The sequence below is a fragment of the Choloepus didactylus genome, chromosome 15 (assembly GCF_015220235.1).
Source record: "Choloepus didactylus isolate mChoDid1 chromosome 15, mChoDid1.pri, whole genome shotgun sequence".
Lineage (NCBI taxonomy): Eukaryota > Metazoa > Chordata > Mammalia > Pilosa > Megalonychidae > Choloepus > Choloepus didactylus.
The window spans coordinates 21,257,390-21,280,524 of NC_051321.1; the positions used below are offsets into that span (position 1 = coordinate 21,257,390).

A 23,135-nucleotide genomic window follows, 5' to 3' on the forward strand; every position below is an offset into this window, starting at 1 on the left:
GCCGTAGCAGCGAGAACTCTTGGCAATTTAGCAGCAGTCAGGCTGGGGGCCTGGCGTTCCCCACGACCACTCAGATACCCAGCTGTGGCTCTGGGCAGGTGCCTCGACTGAGAACCAGGCTACTGTGCTTGGAGCTTCACTCCCCGGTCATAAAATCCCCACCAGGCAAAGCCAAGAAGACACCGCCGGCAGCATCATTAAATTATAACAAGCCCTGAAACTCACTCCAGAAGCCTGGGTCTGTTTGTCCTTGTGGGTGGTGGGAAGGCAGCGTGCCATTGGCTGGTGCTGCTCAGCCTAGCGGGCCTTATCTCTTTCTGGTTATTATTTGATTAAAGAGCCTTCCTCCTCCTCTGGTGTTTCAAAATTTGTCCTAGTTTTGGTGTCCATGCTCCTGGCAGTTCGCTGCTGCCCAGGGACTTTTTCTGAGGTTCCTGCCAAACACCCAAAGTACCTCAGCTTTGGCCATACAGACAGGCTCCCAGTGGAGTTGGACCTGACCGCTGACTCACCAGCACACTTGGACCATCTTCTGCAGTCTCCATCAGCTTTGCCAATCAACTGATCGGAAATAAGTCCTCAAACACCACAGAGTCAAGGCTCCAGGTACTTAAAAATTTGTTTTGGCCTGATTTCTTGATATGTCATAACAGTAGGAATGGAGATTGGGTGGAGGGCTGGGAAAGCAAAGCAGGAGAAGCAGAGAGAGTGGAAGGAAGGATGTTAAAGAAAAGAGAGCTCAGAATCTGGGAATTCTGAGGAAAGTCAAAGCCAAGGCTCCAAGAGCATGAGTTGTTTGCAGTTGGAAAGAGGTACAAGCACATTTATGGTACAAACTCATGTCTGTCTTTTATTCCTCATCAAATCCTTCCTGAGGTCTAACTGCTCCTTTGACCTCCTTGTCATACTTGGCCTTGGCTCAGAACTCCAAAGTTCTGAAAGAGTTTTAGACACTTTAGGAGAAATCCAGTTGCTTTAGCTTGAAATGTCATCAAATCTGATTTGCAAATGGGGCATGGGGTTGAAAGGCCCTGCTTAGCAGTTTAATTCCTTGTTCCAATCCTTGTGATGTTGACTATGAAGAAAAGATGGGGGAGGGGCTGAGACCCACATTTATGAGGATTTGTTTCCCACTTTGGGTGATGTCTGTGTTTGATGTGTGACAACTGTTCTCATCCCCGTCATATTCCCAACTCAGTGGTGTTCTCTGAGCTTGGGTTGGACAGCCAGAGCTTTATGTCAAAGGACTTCCTCACTATGAATGAAACTTAGACTCCTTGTGGTACCAGTAGGGATTTAACCACCTGGAATGAAGATGAAAGACAGAGATAAAAGGACAGACTCCATCTTCTCTAATTGTTAGGCCTGGCTGGAGATGGCCGAGGAGGGGAGGATGTGATGCAAAAGCAAGGAAAACAATAATTTAATTTTGGCACTAAACAGACAAAGAAAGCTTTTGTGGCTATTTTAATTCCCAAGAGTTCCCTCCAGGTTGTCCCTATTTGTCAGCTGTGGTGGGTTGTTGCCAGGGCTTTGCCCCACAGGGATTCTCTGCAGCATGGAGGAGTCTTCCTGCTGATTAACTGTGGTTCCCGGGGTGCTTTCTCTGCTGGGCCCCACTGGTCTTCCTGAGGCTGTCCAGAGTAGTAGGTGTAAGAAGTTCATCAAGGTGAATACTGCTCCCCTCTCATAATTTTAAGGTAAATGCCCAGAGATGAAGGACACCCCCAATGCAGCAAGTTAGGTCTCCTGGTCCTGATTTTTCTCTGCTTTTGTGGGGGCATGTCCTTCCCTGACCCGTCATCTGGATGATCTGGGTCCTGCTTACCTCTCTGGTCTCCTTCCGCCCCTTCTCCATCTCTGTTCCACTATACAGACACTTTCAGTTCTTTGCATCCACCAGCAATGAGTTTATCATATTCTTTTCTGCTTCGAACATTCTCTACTCTACTCTGCCCCCAAGTCTGGCCGAGTCCTGTGGATTAGTTGGTCTCTCTGAGTAAATCCATTTCCTCTGGTCTTAAGTTAGGGTCCACTGGACTTCCTTTATTGGATCACTAATCATACCATACCTTGTTCCATGATCCATTGCCTCCACTAGACTGGAAGATCCACGAAGGCAGGGACCATGCCTGTCGTGCTCATAGGCAGGTCCCCGAAGCCTGGCAATGGCTGACACCCAGTAGACTGTTACTTGTAACAATGGGACACCTTCTACCTGCCCAATAGTGTTCTAAGTGCTTTACACTTATTAACTCATTAATCCTCACAACAAGCCCACGAGGTTGATGCCAACCCCTTTGACAGATGAGGAAACAGCAAGTTAAAGAACTTGCACACAGCAATACAGCACACGGTGGATTCCTGAGTGCCATGGTGCCACTCTGTTGCTGAAAGAATCAGTGAAGAACAAGTGAGTGATATTGGGCTAATTGTAGCAATGCTGCCAGCTCTCCTACCAGCTGATGGACCCATTCACTCCACTGAGCCTAATAAGCACCAGCTGCGTGCCAGGCAGTGAGCAGGGCTTTGAGGACCTAGTAGTGGCTGGGGCACAGTCGCTGACCTGAGGTGCTTTCATTTCAGAGCTCTTCTCCTCTGTAATTATCTCCACCCAACTCTTTCAACCTCACTTTGCAGCCAGATGTCACCAGTTGTGAGCTCTCACCAAAGAACTTAAAGGGGCTCCAATTCTGCAATTTGGGCTGGCCTTGAAAGAAGCACATAAGGAAAAGAACATTGTCTGCATGCTCATTGTATACCAGGCACTGTGCTATGTACTTTTCCCTGGCTTCTTTCATTTTCCTCATTTTGAGGTACAGCTTAGCATCATGCCTGTTTTTTAGATGGACAAACTAAATCTTAGAGAAGATAAATAACCTGTGCAAGCTGTTAAGTGCTAGAGCCAAGATTCAATGTCAGACCTATCTAACTTCAGAACCCTTGCTCTTTCTTTGCATCATGCCAGGGTCTTGCACCAGACCCTTAGCTTTGGGCTTACCGTATCCTGGGGATTGGTCCCCCCTCAGTTCCTGGCTGCCTGCCTACCCAATTCCGGAGAGGGGATTCCCTCACGGCTATGTGGTTATCAGCCTCATTGATCCTACCTGGATCCCAGATCCCTAACACCTGCCTGACTGCTGGTGCTTGTGGGCCCCACACCTGTGCCTGGTTTGGCAAGACCTGGGGTCTATCTGGAGACCCCTGCCCTGAACTGCCTTCAGTCCCAGAGTGGCACTCCTATTCTCCTCCTCCTTCAGGGAATGGCCTTGGGTCCTTGAACATTACAGCTGGAAAAGTCTACACCAAGGCTCCTAGCTTAAGGGACTCTCCTAAATCTGTTAATCTTCTGTTAGAAAAATGGGACAGCTTGGGGAAATGTGTCCCTCAGATCTACAGCTGAATCGTGCTTTCTCCACTTGTTATTGATTGTCTAACCCCAGTTTCCTCCTCTGTAAAATGGGTATAATACACTCTCATGGGATTACTTTGAGACTAGAGATTCAGCATTCAAAAGATATCTGGGCCTACTATGTGTAAGGCACTGGGATGAGGGGCTATAGTGAAGACTGAGATGAGGAAGGGTCCCTCCCCTCATGGAAGTTATGGTTGAATGGGAGAGAGAGCCATTAAAAAATACCACCCATATAAATAGGCAATTCCAATCTGTGATGAGAAATAGAACAAAGGACCTAATTTTGATGGGGAGGAGAGCTAGCCAAGAAAGACCTCTTTGATGAACACCTGCCTCAACCAGAATGCAGTATGTGCTCAGTAAACGCAATGCTGCCAAGTCCCTGCATCTCTGTGGGGCTCAGCTTCTGTGAGTATAAAATGAGGTGGTTGGATGACATGATTCCTCAGTCTGAGCCACCCATCTCTGGCATTTTATGATTCTGTGGCTTGGCAGCAAAGGGCACAGCAAGACAGAGCCAATTGAACAGGGGCCTCCGGACTCCCTGCCCAGTGCCGTTCTTTCCCCGTCACCTCCACTGACAGAAAGAGGCTGGGTCAGAATTCAAGGAAAGCAGGGGGAAGACTTGGCTCATTGATGGCCTATTCTGTCTCCCAGAATCCCGGTTCTTTCTCTCAGCACCTCCTCCCTTCTTCCCCCAACTGGAGCCCAGCAACCTCACTTCCCTAGGGCTGCTCCTACAGGAAGAAAACCCTTAACCCGTTCCCAGGGAGCGGGACAGAACAGGTTCCCTGTGTCTGTCCTCTCCAAGCACCTACCTGGACAGCCTGGGTGATTGACCCCCCTGGGGCGGTCCTCCTCGAGGACAAATTTCCAAGCCCTGCTGGGCAGGGAGGGGAGCAGCAAGCTGAGGATTTGGGGGTGGGGCTATGTGAGGAAGGGGCTCTGGGCCCCATCACTGTTCCTTGGCTGCCCATGAGTGCTCCCAAGGCCGCCTCCTTCCCCACCCACTCAGCCTCCCCCAGGAGCACCATGTCCCTTTTCCCTGGATACAGTCTCTGTTGCGAGTGCTCAGGCCGGGGCATTAGTTCCTGCTCTCATCAAGAGCTGGTTAGCATTTTTCCCAGACAAAGCCAGGAGCCCCGGGAGGTGGTGGGAAGGCTGACCCTGCCGTGAGTGATGAAAGGACATGATCTGCCGCAGGCCCCTGAAAGCGTGGAGATATCCGTGTCTTTTATTCCCTCCCACCTTCCCTATTCCCGTGACCCACAGAGGACTCTGGGTCCCTCTCTACCCCATCTTCCCCACCTTGGGCCTCACTCCTGCCTTCGGCTGTCTGTCAGTCATCCCTGCTTTTTGCTGGCCACCCGCTTAGCAGGACCTCCCAGAGGCATCAGTGTTTTAGCCAATGATGCCTGAAGGAGCAACGATGGCGGGAGGACAGGTAGAGGCAGGGGACTGCAACTCACATGAATTCCAGATTTGAAAACTCCCTGATTGGTGGGGGAGTCATAGAGAAATGGATGTTGAAAAAGGAAGGGAGATGCTGTGCAATAAAAAATACACTAGACACAGAGCCTTTGGATGGCAAGCTGTGCCCCAAGGTAAATTCCCCGCAACGGATCATAAGAGGAAAATGGCAGCAGGTTTGCAATGGAAAGCCAGACTTCACCATTTGGTTCCCAGAACCCAGAGGCTTGCTAATCCCACCAAGGCAGAGCCCAGTTCTCCAACGAAAGCAGCCTTTCAGAGGTATGACGGGATCCCGGGTGGTCCTGCTGAGCTAGCACTAATGAAAACACTCCATCATCACCCCTGAGCTCTCAGGCTGTGAGCAAGCGAGAGTCCGCCTCACACCCCACCCCTCGCCTTGCCTCTTGCCCTTGCTTATTGAGCCTCGGATTTGGCAAGCAGCAGGCACCCTGAGGGACTGAGGCTGGCTTTCTGTATTTGGCTTCAGCATCCTGCCAGAAATCAGGCTGGTCAAAAAGCCACCCAAAAGGAATCTTAAAAGATAGCAACATCTATGTCCCGTGGGCTGGGCTTGTTCTGCCGTCTGCAAGTGTATTTGCTGGAAGGGGTGGTTGCCACAAGCTTAACCCTGGGGGCTGCCAGTACTGTGCGGATGATGGCATTTTTTTTTTTTTTTAAATTCAATTCCACAAAGTGACTACGAAGAACAAGGGCCTGGGAAAATAAAAAAAATCTTGGGACTGAGCGCTCTTCTAGGAGTTGGCCATAGGAAAGCCAGGGGCAGTAAGGGGCAGCAGCAGGTAGGAAGCTGGCTTCTCCCCACCCCCAGCCCTGCTCCCCAGTCAGATATCCTCAGGGACCACAGAAGAGGCACTGAGCAGTCCCCTGGCACCTCACTGGGTAGCAGCAGCCCTGACCTCCAGCAAACTCCCCATGGGGCACGTTTTAATTATCTGGTGGGATGATGCTCAAGGGGTGCCTGCAAGGGTGGGTGGGGTGGGGTATGCAGCAGAGCCTGGGGGCCCCCTTCCACTCGATAAGCACCAGGCAGAATGGCGTGCATGATTAGATCACAGCAAATGTGCCCTAGAATCCTCAGATTGCATGGGACCGTGGAGCAGCACTGGCTATCCCGGGGGCTTTGCCGTCTCTCCTTTGAATGCCCCCTTGCTACACCACCATCCCTGCCACACAGCTAATTAGCTCTGTGACCCTGGGCACAAGGCACAGTCACTGCTCTCAAGGAACTCACAGCCTGGTGGAAGAGCCAGATAATTAAACAGGCAATTTAGTGTTGGCATGACAGCATGGAAAGGACAACCATAGAGGAGGGCAGAGTAGTCACAGGGCAATCCTGCCCCCCAGTTCCACCCTCTCGTCTGACCCCTCCTTGCCCTTGCCCAGGAATACCTTCTCTGTTCAAACTGTATCCACCTAGTTCTTCTCCAGGGAGCTCCAGTAATTTCTTAGCACTCATGGCTCCCACATTCCAGTCTACGGAGGGTGCTGGTCTAGGATGGCTTTTTCCAGTCTAGGGTAACATAGAAGAACTGAGGACAAAGAAGCGAGCCTTTAATACAGTCAAATGTATTCAACTGGAGGAACTGCCCTCTTTATTCTGAGAGTATATCTTTCCTGCTTGTTTGGATGTTAAAATATTCTTTCCTTTATCAAGTGATGGTGTTTGGAGAATGCCAATTTATTTTCGTTTGGTTTCAGTATTGTGATGAGGCACAATAAACAAGTTAGCATTCCTTTGTTATTTTAGCTCAAAGTCTGGGGAACATTGTCCAACAAGTTACATCTCGGAGGTTAACACCCATGCCCCAGACCCACGCAGGAGACCTTGGGGTACCTTTCTTCGTTTCTGATTTCATAGCAGAGTGGCAGAGCTGTTATATTAAAATTCCTCTCATTTCCCCAGGACACTTGGCTGGCTGTGGCAGCCAAATCCTTAAAACAGAAACTACTGTTTTCTTGGCATCCCAGACTTCTGTATGTTGAATGCCTCTAGTATCCACTTTCTGGGCCAAACTCATGAAAATCTAAAGGGGAATTATCCATCTCCAAAAGCAGTTGCAATGGAAATAAAAGCCATTAGTATCCACTGTAATCAGGATGTTTAATTTTTCATTGATATTTCAAGAGAAGTGTTGATCTTCAGAGCTGTGTTAGCCAGATCTAAAGCATTCACTTCGATGCAGCTTAGAGAAGCTGCAAAAGATGCCAGTGTCCTGACTTGGGGTAATTTCAGGTCTACCCGCCCAGCTTAGGGGATCCTCCTGGTTAAAAGATCTGCTCTGGTTAAATGGAGTCCCAAGTTGCATATTTTCAATATGCCATTTTCAATATGGTCCAGGGCATTGGAAGTCCCCCAAGCAGCTTGATGGATAGGAGAAAATGTCCATCAGGTAAGTCAACTCCCAAAAATACAAGTGGTAATGTCAAAGTTCTTGAACTGTAGAGGAATGTTTTTGAATTAAAAGGTCATTTAAATTAAGTGAGTCCAGCTAGGCTTAGAGATTTAGTTGTAAGGATGGTTTTGTTTTACTTGTTTTTGCAATTTCAACTTTCCTCTGGGTGGGCAATTGTGAAGGACACTTCTGTGTTTGGATTGAGTGCTCCTTGAGGTCAAGAATATACATTCTGCCTGGTATCGGCGGAGACCCTCTTCTCCCTCTGTCTAGCTCTCCCTGGGCACCCAACTCAGCCCCTGGCACATAATGAGAGGACAAAAAATGATTGTTGGTGACAACAATAAGGCAGATGACTAATACATTTTGGAGATAATTAGTTTCTGGCAGTTTCTATCCATTTATTAATGTTTTCAGCTTGCTTATTTGGTTAATAGAATAAAACTCTTTCTTTGATTTGGTAATTGCTTAGTTTGCAACCCTAAGCAAATGAAGGAGTGGGAGGATGAGGCTGTGGGCAGCAAAGCATCCTGAGTCTTGGTCTCCTAGTTCCACAGATCTGGGACTTCCCCTGGCTGCTTATTTAGGGTCTGATCCAATCCAAAGAAGAATAGTCTTGGTCCACTTGAGCTTACATAATTGTGCTTGGTTTGTTTGGGCTATTATGCCAACACAGTCTCTTCCAGTGAACCTCATCCTCTCGTAGCAGACCCCTGGCTGCTTATTTAGGGTCTGATCCAATCCAAAGAAGAATAGTCTTAGTCCACTTGAGCTTACATAATTGTGCTTGGTTTGTTTGGGCTATTATGCCAACACAGTCTCTTCCAGTGAACCTCATCCTCTCGTAGCAGACAGCCTTCTGGCTGGTCAGCAGCTTGAGGCAGTAGCGAGAAGACTGTAGGCTTCATGGGATGTTTCTCATCATGGCTTTGCTATCAACCATCTCTGTGGCCCTGGACAAGTCTCCTTATCCCTCTGGGTCTTGGTTTCTTCATCTGTACAGTGAGATGTTGGGTGAGATGTTTCTCAGTCTCAGCACTATTGGCCGTATGGGCTGGATACTTCTTTGTAATGGGGGCTATCCTGTGTACCATAGGAGGTTTAGCAGCATCCTGGCCTCTACTCAGTACATACCAGTAGTACCCCGTTCCCCAGCTGGAAGAATCAAATACATCTCCAGACATTGCGAAATGTCAAAAGGAATCGTGAATAAGGGAACTCCTACTTGTCCATTAGCAGCCCTGCTCCTCTTGGGGCAATGATCGGATCATGGGTTTAATCACCTCCCCTGGATTCTAAGTGTCCCAAGGACAAAGGCCATGCTTTGGACATCCTGGCAGCTGCTGCACCATTTCCCACGTGGAAAACACCCTGGTGTTTGTTAGCCTGACATGGCCAGAGGCGTCGTGGTGTAGGGATAAGGAGTTCAGGGCTCTGAATTCTCCCAGGTCAGACTCTAACCAGGGGCTACAGAGCACACGAAGACCGTGTAGTTCTTGAAAAAAATGGACCCTGGTTCAAACTCCAGCTCTGCCACTTATGCCCACTGTGAACTTGGGAAACTTATGTCACTCCTCTTGCTTAACTTCAGCTGTCATATCTGAAAAGCCAGGGATCAAAAAGATCCCTGTCTCACAGAGATGTGGTGAGAATTAAATAATAGAATGCACAGAAAGCACATACAAAAAACCAGGTGCTCAATAGTTCATTTTTATTAATAATATGCATCATCTTAAATAGTATTATAAACAATGAATATTAAACAGACACCAAAAAGATGGAAGTTTGGGTGGATGAGAAGGCATGAGATTGACTTATTCTGTTACTGACGGGGAGCCCAAGCTCAGAGAAGGGAAGACTGCTCAGGACCTTGTTGCTGGGAAATGGCCGAGCTGGGACAGGTCTCACATCTCTAGGTTCCAGTCAGATGCTGGTGTCACCACACTGGGGCTGCTTTCATGCTCGAACATTTAAAGCCCGGGTTTACAAAACTGCATAAAAATTGAGGAAAATAAACCTATTGGTTTAAGAACAGTGAGGTGTTTGCAGACGGAATCTGTCTCGGAGGATGTTTCCAAACGGACGCTTTCTTGAGGGTAAAAGAGAAATGGATATTTTGTTTAATGTGTTCCTAATTATCTAGGGCTGCCCTAGGGAAGGGAAGGGAGTGTAGTCTTCCATCTTAGTTAGATGAAGCAGGAAGAGGAGATTTGAATGTTTTACTGCCCCTTACTCACTCTTTCATTCACTCACTCACTCACTCACTCATTCTCTCTCTCTCTCCCATATACACTCTCTTTCTCTGTCTCACACACACACACTGTCTCATGCACATACGCATTCTCCCTCACACACACGCACCTTCACACAGTCACACACACATGCTGTGTCACACACACATTCTCTCACCACACATTCTTTCTTGCACACACATACACACACACTATCACATACAACTCACACTCACACATTCTCTCTCATACACATACACATTCCGTCTCTGTCTCTCTCTTTCTCTCTCTCTCCCTCTCTCTCTCTCTCTCCAGCCATGTGCCTGGCACAGAAAATGCTCAGCTATTATGATGGCCATTAATTCATTTATCCAACAAATACGTACTTAGTGCTTTTTCTGTGTTAGACCTGGGGGTCTACAGTTGTGATCAAGACGTAGAGGGTCCCTGCTCTTATGGAGTGCACATTCTAATGGGAGAAGTTAGACAATAATCAGGACAATAATCAGTCTCCCCGCCCCCCCCCCCGAATGTAAATTCCATGGCACTCGCAGAGGACAGTGCCAAGAGGAGGCCGTGTCCCCCAAGCTTCAGCCACTCTGCTGCTATTACTTATGCACAGCTGAGCACTAAAGAAATCATCTCCTTTGTCCCTTGTTCTCCCACCTTCTCAGAATTCAGTCCTTGCCTCCCTGCCCAGACCCAAGGGACTGGCAAATTGCTATTTTGCTTTATTCAGTCTCAAGAGCCACTTTGAATTACTAAACAAGTGAGCCCGAATAATGTCCACCTTCTCAAAGGGGCTGCAAGAGATTTCTCTGGGCTGACTCAGACCTGTGATTTATATCTTATCTTTGACTCTGGCCAATAACTCATAAGTCTGCTTGAAAAGGAAAGACTGAAGTTTTCAGGGTCGGTGGTTGAAAGAGGAAGTTTTAACAAGTCAGAGTGACTCAGTCTGCTTTTTCCTTCAACATTGACTATTTCGGACCTATTTGGGATGCGGGCCTGTTAGGGTGTCCGCATGTAAAATCAGATGTAATTACAATATGAATGGAGCCTTAGTTAAAAGGGAATCACTCATTTGAATTAAATCCTGCTGTGGTCTTAAGTAATGGTTATAATTCAGTCAAGAAGTTGAAAAAGTTGAATCAGTATTCATAATTCCTACCAGAACTCTACCTCCTATTTTGCCTTTTTTAACTTAAGAGTTTATCCACTTGCTGCCTTTCTTATGGGTTCACCATGCATGGAACACACATTTTAATGCTTTCCTTCTACTCTACTTCCCTCCTTTTTTTTACCCTCTTCTAGCCTAGCCTAGATGACTCAGAAATGGGTTCTGCAAGCTGTGGCCCCTGGGCCAAATCTAATCCACACCTGTTTTATGGATAAAGTGTTATTGGCACACAGCTGCACATCCATTTGTTTAGGGATTGTCTGTGGCTGCTTTTACAGTACCACAGCAGGGTGGAGTAGTTGCAATAGAGACTATATGGCCACAAAGCCTAAACTATTGACTCTCAGTCCCTTTTAACAAGTTTACCAACTCCTGACTTAGGACATGAGCATTGGAGCCAAACATGCCTGGGTTCAAATATTGTCTTGGTTATTTGCTAGCTGTGACATTGGGAAGACTGCTTAAGCTCTCCATGAAACCTAATCTCTACCATGGGGTAATAGGTAATACCTGCCTTGGAGGGTTGTTGTGAGAACTCATTGAGAAAGCTTTTGTAAGAACCAACAGCCATGTGCTGGCACAGAATAATGCTCAGCTATTATGATGGCCATTAATTCATTTAACCAACAAATACATACTTAGTGCTTTTTCTGTGTTAGACCTGGTGGGCTATGGTTGTGATCAAGACATAGAGGGTCCCTGCTCTCATGGAGTGCACATTCTAATGGGAGAAGTTAGACAATAATCAAGAGAATATATCAGCAGATTATTTTCAGATAATGACAAGTGCTATAAATAAAATGAAATAGGGCAATATAGTAGAAGATGACAAGGCAGGGCACGGAAAGTTACCAACTGAGCCAAGACTTAAAAATAAGAGTGAGTCAGCCATGCAAACATCTGGAGGAGGAATGTTTCTGGAATAGGGGATGATAAATATAGAGGCCCTGGGTCAGGGATGACCTTGGGATGGTCCTAGAGAGAGGGGATGGAGAGAGAGGAGAATGGTAGGGGATGGAAGGCAGGGGCACAAGCATGTAGGTGCTTGTAGGCTCTGGGAAGATGTTTGGTTTTTAGGAGCAGAAGTGTAATCTGTGACCCCGGATGGGGAAGCTATGGACCAGGTCCTTGGCCTCTGTCAATCATCTTTGCTGTATGGGCTACTGTCCTTCCTCTTTGGTCTCTAGCACTGGTGACTTTTGGAAACAGGAGATGAGTAGGGGCCTGAGTGAGCCCGTGTTGAAATGGGATTTCTTGGCAGGAGCAATCCTTTATGCTGCCTCAGCTGGACCCAGCAACCTCATTTGGGCTTTTCTCCTTACAGTGCCCCCAGCTCACCTGAAAGTTCTTCTGACTAAGGCCATTACCTCTTTGAGAGCATTCTTATCAGGAGAATTTCAGTGCTTCTCCAGGTGGAGCACTTAAGGTGAAAATCAGTTTACATAATCTTAAAACCCTCTAATAAATTTTCAGCAACATAAGACCACCAGATAATCATTTTGTCCCCAGAGTCACTCAGAATTCATAGCTCAGTTCCCAGAATTAGCATTTCTTTTATGCCTGGGCCATTGAACAGGCGTGAAGAGCCCCAGTGATAATATTTTGGCTGTTTGAGGTTTAAAAGGCTTTAGATAGGATTGGTTACTCACACTGCTTCCAGAGTTGCTAATAATAACAGGCATACAGTACTCTAGAGTTTCAGTGCACTGCCACATACTTGGCTTATTTAAAGGGAAAAGTATACCTTTGGCTTACCTGTGTTTATCCATTTTGGATGACCCCTCCTCCTTCTCCTCCTTCACCTCTTGTTCCTTCTTTTTCATTATGTTCATTACCACAAAGCCCTTTATTGGAAAGCACCTCCCTCACTAATAGTAGCCAATGCTTCCCTTACAATGTGCAAATATGCATTTCCGCCTCGACTTGCTTTAGACGTTGTTAAAAGAACAAGATCCAAATGTGGCTATCTTCCAAATCATGCTTTCAAACACTGATTCTTAATTTGGGGTCCATGAATGAACTTAAAGGGGGGTTAAGAACTCTTTGAAATTGAATGCAAACTTTTATATGTACATTTTTTCTGGGAAAGAGCCTTGGGTTTTATCAGATTCTCAAAGTATTCCCTGGCCCCAGTTAAGAACAACTGCTTTAAAGAAATTACTGACTCAATCAACAGGACAACTGAAACATGTTGGGGGTGGGGGAAGCCAATTAAGCCTGAAATTCTAAAATATCACATTTATAAATTATGTGTATCAAGAGGGATTGATATCTGGATCAAATGAAACCTTCCTTTCAGAGGATTAGACTTTTCCTAGGAACTCTGTGGTAACTGCCAGTAATAAATAGCGTGTACCATGTGCCAGGCACCATTCTTGTACCTTATAGATTTTAACTCTTGTGGTAGGTTGGATTATGTACCCCAGAAAGAAATATGTTCTTGATCGCAATCCATTCCTGTGGGTATAAACCCATTGTAAGCAGGAACTTTTGAAGATGTTATTTAGTTAAGGTGTGGCCAGCTGAAAAAGGATAGGTCTTAATCCAGATTACAGAAGAAATGCAGTAATATTAAGAGAAAACCACATGGAGGAGAAGGGAAGTCCATGGAACCTGAGAAAGGAGAGGACATCGCCATGTGACAGAAAAGCCAAGGACCCAAGGATCACCAGCAGCCAGCACCTGAATGCCACAGTCTTCAGCTAGAAAGCATCACCTTGCTGATACCTTGATTTCGGACTTCTCCTAACCTCAAAACCATGAGCCAATAAATTCCCCACTGGTTAAGACAACCCACTGCTTGGTATTTGTTTTTAGCAACCAGGGAACTAAGACAACTCTTAATATACACAATAATCTTGTAATGTAGTCACAATTATTAGCCCTGTTTTACAGATGAGGACACTGAGGCATGCAAAGATAAAACCATAGATCGAGTTTACCCTCAACATTCCAAGACCATTAACAATTCTGGATAATGTAATTTGTCTAACTGTAAATAATGGTTCAGAATAATTATCACTTTGTACATGTCTGAATGGCAGTCATGTTGTAATATTGAAACATACGCCTAATTAATAACAGGCTTCCTATATATGCCACCTCTGGTTTTGTAAATAAGGACGGTTTAGCATATCACATGCAGAGGAGAGCCTGCTGACTACTCTGCTTAATTAGAATTTGGCTAAGAGTCACTATGATTTATAAATGGGGTTACCGACCAAGTAGATAATTTTATTATTTTTACTACTCTGTACATAGTGTGGTAGTTTGAAGCTGTATGTATCCCAAAAAATTGTGTTCTTAAATTTAATCTACTCCTGTTACTGTGGACCCATTAGAAGTAGAACCTTTTGATGAGGCTACTTCAGTTAAGTTGTGAGCCACCTCATTTGGGATGGGTCTTAATTCTTTTATGGAGTCCCTTATAAATAGAATGGAGATACAGGGAGGAGGGGAGAGAGAGAGAGGGAGGGAGGGCGGGAGAGAAAGAAGAGAGAGAAAGCTACAGAAAGCTACAAAAGCAAGAAACTGAAAGCAATGAAACTCAGAAGAGGAGGGAAAGACCAGCAGATGCCATCACGTTCCTTGCCGTGGCAGAGGACCCAAAGATCACTGGCAGCCAGGTTTTGGGAAGAAAGCATCGCCTCGATGATGCCTTGATTGGACATTATTCTCAGCCTCAAAACTGTAAGCTAATAAATTCCCATTGTTAAGCGAACTCATTTCATGGCATCTGTTTTCAGCAGCCTAGCAAAGTAAAACGATAAGGCATGCCACAACTTTATAGAGCTTAAAATCAACTACACCTTATCACTTGGAGTTTAAAATTTCATTCATTCCAGGATTTGCTCAGTTGATGGGACTAGAGATATAACTCACTCTTTACCTAGATGATGTTTTTTCAACAGAGCACCTGACTGGAAATTTTAGATGGACTGTAATCTAAGAACATGATTTATAAATAATCTAGAGAAAAGTCAACAATACAGATATAAAGATTTGTTTAACCCCATGTGTAATCTATCATGGTACTAGGAATTCTTAATTTACATATGTGTTCCAGTGATTCATGGAGGCAAAGTAAGTATAATGACCCAGAACTGAAAGGCTTGGAAAACGTAACTTCAAAACACATTAATAAAGGGGGAAGGATATTTAACCATTTCGTAAGGAGAATTGAATGCATAACAGGAATGAGGCAAGGTTTAAGGCCCCCTAATTGACTGAAAGGTTGGCATCTATGACCCACCCAGCCAATAATATCACAAAATGGGGCTTATGGAAATGTATTCCCAAATAACTGACTTTCATATATGGATAAATTAATTAACAACATCTTGTATTTAGACATTTGACAAATAGATTTTGAGCATCTGCTTTGCACAAGACTCTGTCAAGTATTAGGGAAGCAGAGGGAGGGAACAGGAGAAGTCAAGAATGATATCTAAGAGACAGAGGAAGCAATATTAAATGACTTACTCTACAATAAGTATCTAATTATAAATGTGATAAGTCCTATGGGGATAAGCATACAACAAAGGGCCTGACTTCATTTGAAGAGCCAATAAAGGTGGTGAGATTAGCAAGGGCAAGTGGTACCAGGTTTTAGAGGCCATATTAAAGACTTTATACTTTATCCTAAAAACTGTTAGGAATAATTGAAAGGATTTTAATCAGTTAGAGTGGGGATGAGGCAGAGAGGTGGGGAGATGAGGGGATTTTGACATGATCATTGTTGCATTTTCAAATGTTTATTATGACTGATGTGTGGGGAATGTTTGGGAAGGGTGGTGGGTGGCAGGAGTAGACAGGAGGACACCATGCAGTAAGTTGTTATGCCTCCCAGGTAAGATGGTGGTGCCTTGGGTCGAGATAGTAGAGCTATAGAGGGATAAAAGTGGATGATGGGTTTAAAGATATTTGGAAAGTAAAATTGACAGAAGTTAGTATTAGAATAGCTGTGGAAAGGAATCAAGAATGGTACCTAGGTTCCTGGCCTGCCTAAGGAGAGAGCATGGAGGAAGAATGGGGGGAAAGCCTCAAATCAGCAAACACTGCCAAGAAAAACTGCAGGAGGTAGAAAAAAACCCAGGAGGGCATGGGGTTGTGAAAGTCAAGGAAAGACCTAGCACTTTATATGTGCCTTCCCAGCTAACAGAGGTTTTCTGGACGCCATTGGCCATCCTCCGGTGAAGGTATCTGATTGTTGATGACTTACCTTGGACACTTTATGGTCTTAAGACTGTAACTTCATAACCAAATAACCCCCCTTTTTAAAAGCCGGTCCACTTCTGGTATTTTGCATAACGGGCAGCATTAGCAAACTAGAACACTGGGTAACCCCTCTCTTCCTGGTCCCGGCTCTCCCTGGTGGCTCTGGCTCCTTATCTAATGCCAGCCACCTCTGTCATTTTCTTAACAGATGGTGTTTGGATTCATCATTTTACTTTTCACAATTTATAATTTTATTTGTTTGCTTTTCTCCTCATTATGGGTGATACTTTCTTGCTTTTTTTTTTTTTTTTACATGCCTGATAATTTTTGATTGGATGCCAAGCACTGTGAATTTGACCTTTTCAGTGCTGGATATTTTGCTTTGTTCTAGGACAACAGTTAAACTACTTGGAAATTGTATGATCCTTTTGGGGCTGGCTTTTATGCTTTGTTCATTAGGACCAGAGCAACATCTACTCTAGTGGGGCTAAGTTTCCCCCACTCCCGAGGCAAGAACTTCTGAATCTTCTGCCCAATGCCCTGTGTCCTCTGGGATTTTCCAGTCTCTTGTGATACGTTCAAGCATGATTTCTGTATGGTTACTGGGTACCTTTCATTCTGGCTGGTAGGAACAGGAACAACTCCCCGCCCTTTGCAAGCTTCAGTGATTGTTCTCTCTGCTCTTTGTGGGCGGTTTTCTCCCTTGCCTTGGGCAGTTTCCTCACACGCATGTGCTGATCAGTACTCACTAGCATGAGACCTTCTGCTTATCTCCAGAGCTCGTTTTCTGCACAACTCTTGCCTCTCTGGTACTCGCCGCTTATAGCCATAGCTCTCTTGATTTCTAGCTCCTTAACTCAAGGAGTCTGCTTAGATTATCTTCCTCTTGCAGTCTGGGCAGTAAACTGAGGCCATTATAGGGCTCACTTCATTTGTTTCCCCTCTCTCAGAGGCCAATGTCCTGTATTGCTGCCTGATACCCAATGTTGAAAGCCACTGTTTTCTATATTTTGCCTGTTTTTAAAGTTGTTTTAGGAAGGAGGATAAATTCAGTCCCTATTGCTCCATCTTGGCTGATGAGACTGGATTACTATAAAATTTTGTGTTCCTGTTGATAAAACAAATTGCCAAGGGTGTCACCTGTTACCAAAACAATTCTCATTAAGTAATCTGAAACACCTTGCATTGCAATCCACATACCCAACAGGTGCAGTGACCCTTGTGCAATGTGTGTTACAGAAGAGTTGCCCACATGGGAACTTTCTAAACAATCTAATTTTCCCATCTGGATTATTTCAGTTACTGAGAAGCTCTACTTAATTTCTCATAACTTCCTCTTTAGCAGTGACTTCACTAAGGCTCTCCTCTATTTTCTGCCCTCTTTTTTTTCTCCCCCTTTGTCAAAGACCAGTAATTTGTACATAATATTTCATGATGTTTTGGCATTAGAATTCACCTTATCCTATTCAACAAACAGTCCTTGAACACTTAGTTTTATGCTTGAAGCCATGGTGTGGGTGAAGTTGAATAAAGATAAGGACCTTGACCTCAAGAAGCTCAAGATCTTTTTCATATGAATAACCACTCCTACTGTTTTGGGTTGTTTTTTAAAAGAGACACACATCTGCATCTTGGTGTGGATTTATAAACAGAAGTAGAAAGCTCAAGGAATGACATTCTTGTTTTTCTTGTTGCTTCAACAAGTATTTATTGAGGGCTACTATAATCAAGATACTGTGGTGTTACCTAGGAATCTAAGGCAAGTCACTGACATCATGAGTTTGTAGTCTTATGAAAGACTGACACCAGTTGATAAATACCCAAGGTGCGGTTCTACAGTACATTCACAGAACGATGTGATTATTGAGGGCTGGAGAGATTAGGGAAGGCTTGGAGAATTTTTTAGGAAAGAAATACGGAATTTAGAGGAGACTAGCATGAGCAGAATTAGCAGTGTTAAGTATCCATTGCTTGTCTAGGGACAACGAGAGAGGTTGAAGTGAAGGGTTCCTGCTGGAAAACAGTAGGCTAGAAGTTGAGGCTTATCTATGGAGGCCCTGCATGACAGACTAAGGGATTTGGACTCTGGAAAGCTATAGATGGCTTTTGATTGGATAGACCACGTATGAAGATTTGCATTGGATAGGTTTAGGGTCAGAGTGTACAGAGGGGACAAGGACTGGTAGCTGAGGCTTGAGGACAGGAGCTATGCCTTAATCATCTTTGTGTTCCCAGAGAATAGTTCACGCTTAAAGCTTGTTGCTTGAGTGCATATAAAGGTTATCTTTTGCCTTCTAAATTGCCAATGAACTTGATAACCATTGGCTTTGTCAAAGGTCTGACAAATATTACGAAAGAACCACTCTGTGCCCCGTGTTATTTTGTTTTAAGGGCTAAAGGTAGGAAAATTTGGACTCATTCTTTCAAGCCTTATTTGATTACCTTTTGATTCCTCATTTTCCTCCTCAAGGGAAAGGGCACTCAGCTATCTTATGTAAATTTACACAATGTAGCCATTCACAACCCCCGACACCCAATTCCTAATAAATTCTGCATCGTTATTACAAATCTCATGAAAACACAGAACACACATATACACAGCCCCCACACACATTCCAACAAAGCCTGGCAGAGATACAAGCTCCCTGATGGGCACAGTTCGTAGTGTACCGTGCAGGTTTCGGTACACCTCGCCATCCCCCACTCACTCTCTCAGGTGACCCATGCCTAAGTCGTATTCGTTGAGACACTCAAACACCACCCTTAGCCACGCAGACACGCAGGTGTGCACACCCCACAGTTACACGCACACGCAGCTTGGAACGCCTGCAAGTCCCCAAGAGTCCCGCCCCCCGCCCCCTGGCAGCCCCAGAGCGAGCTCGCTGGCGGCCCATTCTACATCACTCCCGCGCGCCGATTGCGTCACCAGGGCGCGACATTCCTGCAAGCACCCGGCGGAGACTTGAACTGCGGGATCTGCAGCAGCTGACACGGGAGCCGCTGGTGTGCGAGCGTCAGGATTGGGCGCGAGCTGCGGGAGGCTGCTTTGTGCGGGAATCGCCGGGAGTGCTGGGACAGGTGCGTCGTCGCCCTTCTCTGCAGAACCTGGATCAACTCCTGCAAATCGCCGCGGCGGTCCGGGTCCTCTTACTCCTCTCCCCCGAGCTCTGGGGTTCCCCCTGAGAAATGGGCCGGGCTCGTGCCGGGGTGAGGATTAGGGATTGTTCTCTTCCCGGGAGGCCAGGGTTCCTTCTGAGAAGGAGGGAAGTCCTATGGACTCGGTACCCTAAGCTCCTGAAAGTGTCGGGGCTCCCCCACCCCGGGGTCCTTTGGGAACAATGGTTTTGAGGAAGAGGCAGCAGGGATGCTCTGAGAGCAGCCAGTGCTAGGGATAATCCAATGACAGCAGCCATCACTGATTGGACTGAGTGCCTGCTGTGTGTCAGATGCTGTGCTAGGCGTTTGAGATGTACTATCCAGTCCTCTCAGCGACTCAGGAGGTAGGATCTATCAAATATCGCCATTTTCCTGATGGGGAAACTGAGACAGAAATTAACCAACTTGTCCAAAGTCACACAGCCGTGTGGAGGATTTGAACTGGGGTTCCTTTTATTTCAGCACTTGACCTCCTGCCTCTATGCCTTTCAGAATCCACAGTTGGCTTCCCTAAATCTGGCTCATCTGGGATTATTTTTTTTTTTTTAACTCGACCTTGGGTGAATGCTGTGGGGAGGGAGGAGGAGCCAAGCCTGAACTTCCTAATGGAACAAGTCTCTTTCCCTCCACCCTCCTCCCTCCATCAACCCTGTCTGGTCTTCCTTTTCTCAAGCAGCAGCGGGCTCCCTCTGTTGTAGGGACATTCTGCACCCGAAACGAGTAGCTGAGTTCAGAAACTTTTATAATATAGAAGAACTTTCAAGGCAGATGCATTGCTTTGCTATTCTCTCCCCTCTTTCTATTATGTTGTTACTTATGTTAAGTTGTAAAAGACATATATTGCAGGCTGAGTATATCAGTTATTGCCTACAAACCCACATGGGATTGTAAAGAAATCAGAATATACTCTCCAAGGAACACAGTTAACCTGGGTGTGACCTTTCAGGGTTTTGAAGGAATAATTTAGGGCCAGCTGAATAATAGGCAAAAGCTAAAGCAATTTGAGAAAGGGGATTTTTTTTAGAAGGTCTTTATATTTTTGGTTAATTTAGAAGTACACTATTAATGAACATTTTCCTTTAAGATACGAAAAGGCCTTACTGAAAAGGAAGAAAACTTATAAATCAGATGTTTCAAAATAGTGTGCTTTTGTCCTAGAGCTTTGTAGATATATTAAAAATTCAAATATCATTTCTTTTAAGGAATCATGATGAAATTATTAGTTTAGTTTAGTATAAAAGGGAACCTTTAGAGGTGCCCTAATTGCCTTTACCCATTTTACATTGCAGAGTACGTACAACTCCAGATTCCTAGCACATAACTTTAAAAAATTACCTACTTGTGTGCATATATGTATTTAATTAAATAAGCACATGACTTTATACCTTCTCAGAGCTTTTCACTTACTAACACGAATGACATCATTCTTTGTCACATACCTGAAATAAGCTATGATTTATACTTGCAAATGACTTTCATAACTTTTGTTTGTTTAATATGTGTTAAGGAAGTCTAAGGAAACAAATGTTGATTTTACTTTTCCTAAGAGCATCATAAATGTTCATATAAACACATTGAAGTCAGTTTTTTGCACTTTGACTCAATATTGTTAGCAGTAGTAGTTCATTTGATACTGTTATGGAGCAAAATCATGTGAAAGTCAGAATTTTGAGTTCTGGGATTTATTGTCTGATTCTTCATTAACTTATATGAGTATATATATTTTTCATAGCACATGATTTGGGAGTTACACTCTGTGTCATGGATGAAACTGCACTGACCCTTGGCACAATAGATGTTTCTTATCTGCCAAATTCATCAGAATACAGTGTTGGTCGTTGTAAACATGCAAGTGAGGAATGGGTAAGTTTAAGATAAAGTGCTAAAATCATGCAATGTAAAGATGTTTATTTTATGTCCTTAGTACCAGTGGAAACACTGGGAGCAACATAATATCAAATAGGGCTAGTAGCTAACACAAACTGTCTTTCAAAGGCTATTGCAGCTGCTGGAATGTATCTTTATGAAGTTTATTAATATTTTAAAAATTCTTATGTGACTAGGGAAGAAAACATTGGATACAAAATTTAAGTAGAGTGGTTATGTTAAAAAGCCAAACACTTTTGCTTAGGAAAAAAACTCAGAATGTTACTAGTTAGTTGTTTTTGCGTGGTGTGATTATAAGATTTTTTTTTTCTTTCTTTTATCTATTGTCCGTAAGTTATTTTAAATAAGCATGAATTTTATAATGGAAGTATACTTTATTTTAAAAATTGAAAATAGGAAATGAATTATAGTATGAATCCAGTCCAAAGGGCATGCATTTTCTGGCATTGTTTCCCCTATTTCAGCATATATAAGGCATATTTTAAATGCTATCTCAAATACTACCTGCTTTATGTAATGTTTGAGAATGTAGTAATCAGTAGAGTTTGAGCAACTGATGAGCTCAAAGTTAAGAGAAAAACATGTTTAAGACAGAAAAGCAGAGTTTGGCTATAACTGGACAGTTCAGTTATAATCTGAACTCTAGCCTTTAAACTGTCTTGATAAGATAAAGGAATGCTGTCAGAGATTACTTTGGTTTTCATTTAAAGTAAAAATATTTTAAGCTGTAGTATAAGGCCTTTGTAGTTTTGTTGTGGGAGCATGTGATTTAAGAGGGAGTAAGGTTAATTTTTTGCTTTGGCCTCTAGGATTCCGAATTTATTCATTCTGCTCCTATGAGAAGTCTGTTTGACCTTTTACAATTTAGTTTTTAAAGCTTTGAATGCTGCTTTGAGTGTGCAGCAGTCATTATCAGCTGTGACTATTCATAGGTGCTCAGTTTTTGCTTATGTGCTGAACTCTGTTCCAAGTATTGATCATGGAGGGGGTGCCTAAGTGAAAATCACTATGTGAGAGAAACATGCTTATACTATCAAAAGAAAAATATGTCGTAAATTTCTCTTCTACCTGAAAAATCTTAATTTTAGAGATCAAATAGATGAGTATCTCTCTTGCCATTTAGAGACTATTTTTTCTTTTTTCTTTGATATTTATTAGGGTGAGTGTGGTTTCAGACCTTCTGTCTTTAGATCTGCAACTTTAAAATGGAAAGAAAGCCTAATGAACCGGAAAAGACCATTTGTGGGAAGATGTTGTTATTCCTGCACTCCCCAGAGCTGGGTAAGAATGTTGGCACTCATTGATCTATAAATAGAGTGAAATATGTGGCATATATTTCAGACTATGTAAATTTGTTATTAGGTAGTCTTACTGGACTTAATTCATTTTTATAATTTATGCCTGCATTTATATTCCAAATATTCCCAGTAAAGATGTTGGCTTAATTTTCTCTCCATTCATTTGTTCAGTAAATCTTCATATCATAGTTGATTTTAGGCAATCTTCTGGTTGTTTTGTAGCTCTAAAATGTCTTTAGAGGCTTTCAGTTATCTCTTCCAAAGAGTTGGCAGAAACCTTTCATTTAACTTCTAGATGTTGAATAGTTTTAGCATTTAATGTTAAAATCCCAGCAAGATGAGGGAGAGTAATGGGACAGAAAAAAACATTTTTTTAAGGCTTTTCTCTGCTCTCCTTTTTAAGTTTTTGCTTCTGGGAGATAACTGTTGACTTCGTGACAGTGAAAGATGGTCATTAAAATGTTAGGATGAAGCTATAACAAAGAGTGAGTGTGGGTTTATTATTTGTATGTTGGTGAAAAAACACAAGCCACTGCAAAAATGTCCACTTTACTGTGTAGTATTTGAGAAGAGTCTATTAGATAAGAGGTAAGCTTCTGATGACAGTTGGTGAGAGGAATGAGTTAGGACAGAAAGGTAGAAGCTAATGTGTCTGTGTTCCAAGGGAATAGATTTGCCTTTTTAAAGGTATACCTGGATACTAGGCTCTCTCTGGGATGGGCTGGTCAGCAGGACATAGAAATTCTGCCATTTAAGTGCCTGTCGTTTTTAGAGGTTGCCTATAACTTGGGTGAATTGCTAGTTGTGTGAATTTTCTCCTTGGGGTTCATTTGGCAGGAAGCAGAATTCTGAGGTTTCTATAAA

At 43.9% G+C, this 23,135-nt stretch overlaps 1 protein-coding gene across 5 annotated transcripts in view; it reads left to right on the forward strand.

The window, feature by feature from the left end:
* Positions 1-415: 415 nt before the first annotated feature.
* Positions 416-23,135, forward strand: part of GPAM (glycerol-3-phosphate acyltransferase, mitochondrial) — a 51,402-nt gene continuing 28,682 nt past the window's right edge. For 2 of the 5 annotated variants that reach the window (XM_037804816.1, XM_037804820.1), the window contains exons 1-3: positions 18,881-19,008; positions 20,819-20,949; positions 22,132-22,254. In XM_037804816.1, coding sequence (XP_037660744.1) covers positions 20,848-20,949; positions 22,132-22,254 — 225 coding nt within the window. In that variant the 5' untranslated portion in view covers positions 18,881-19,008; positions 20,819-20,847. Of the gene's footprint in view, positions 607-18,880; positions 19,138-19,422; positions 19,431-20,818; positions 20,950-22,131; positions 22,255-23,135 lie in introns of those variants that run through there. The other 3 variants (XM_037804817.1, XM_037804818.1, XM_037804819.1) reach the window with 3 other exon arrangements.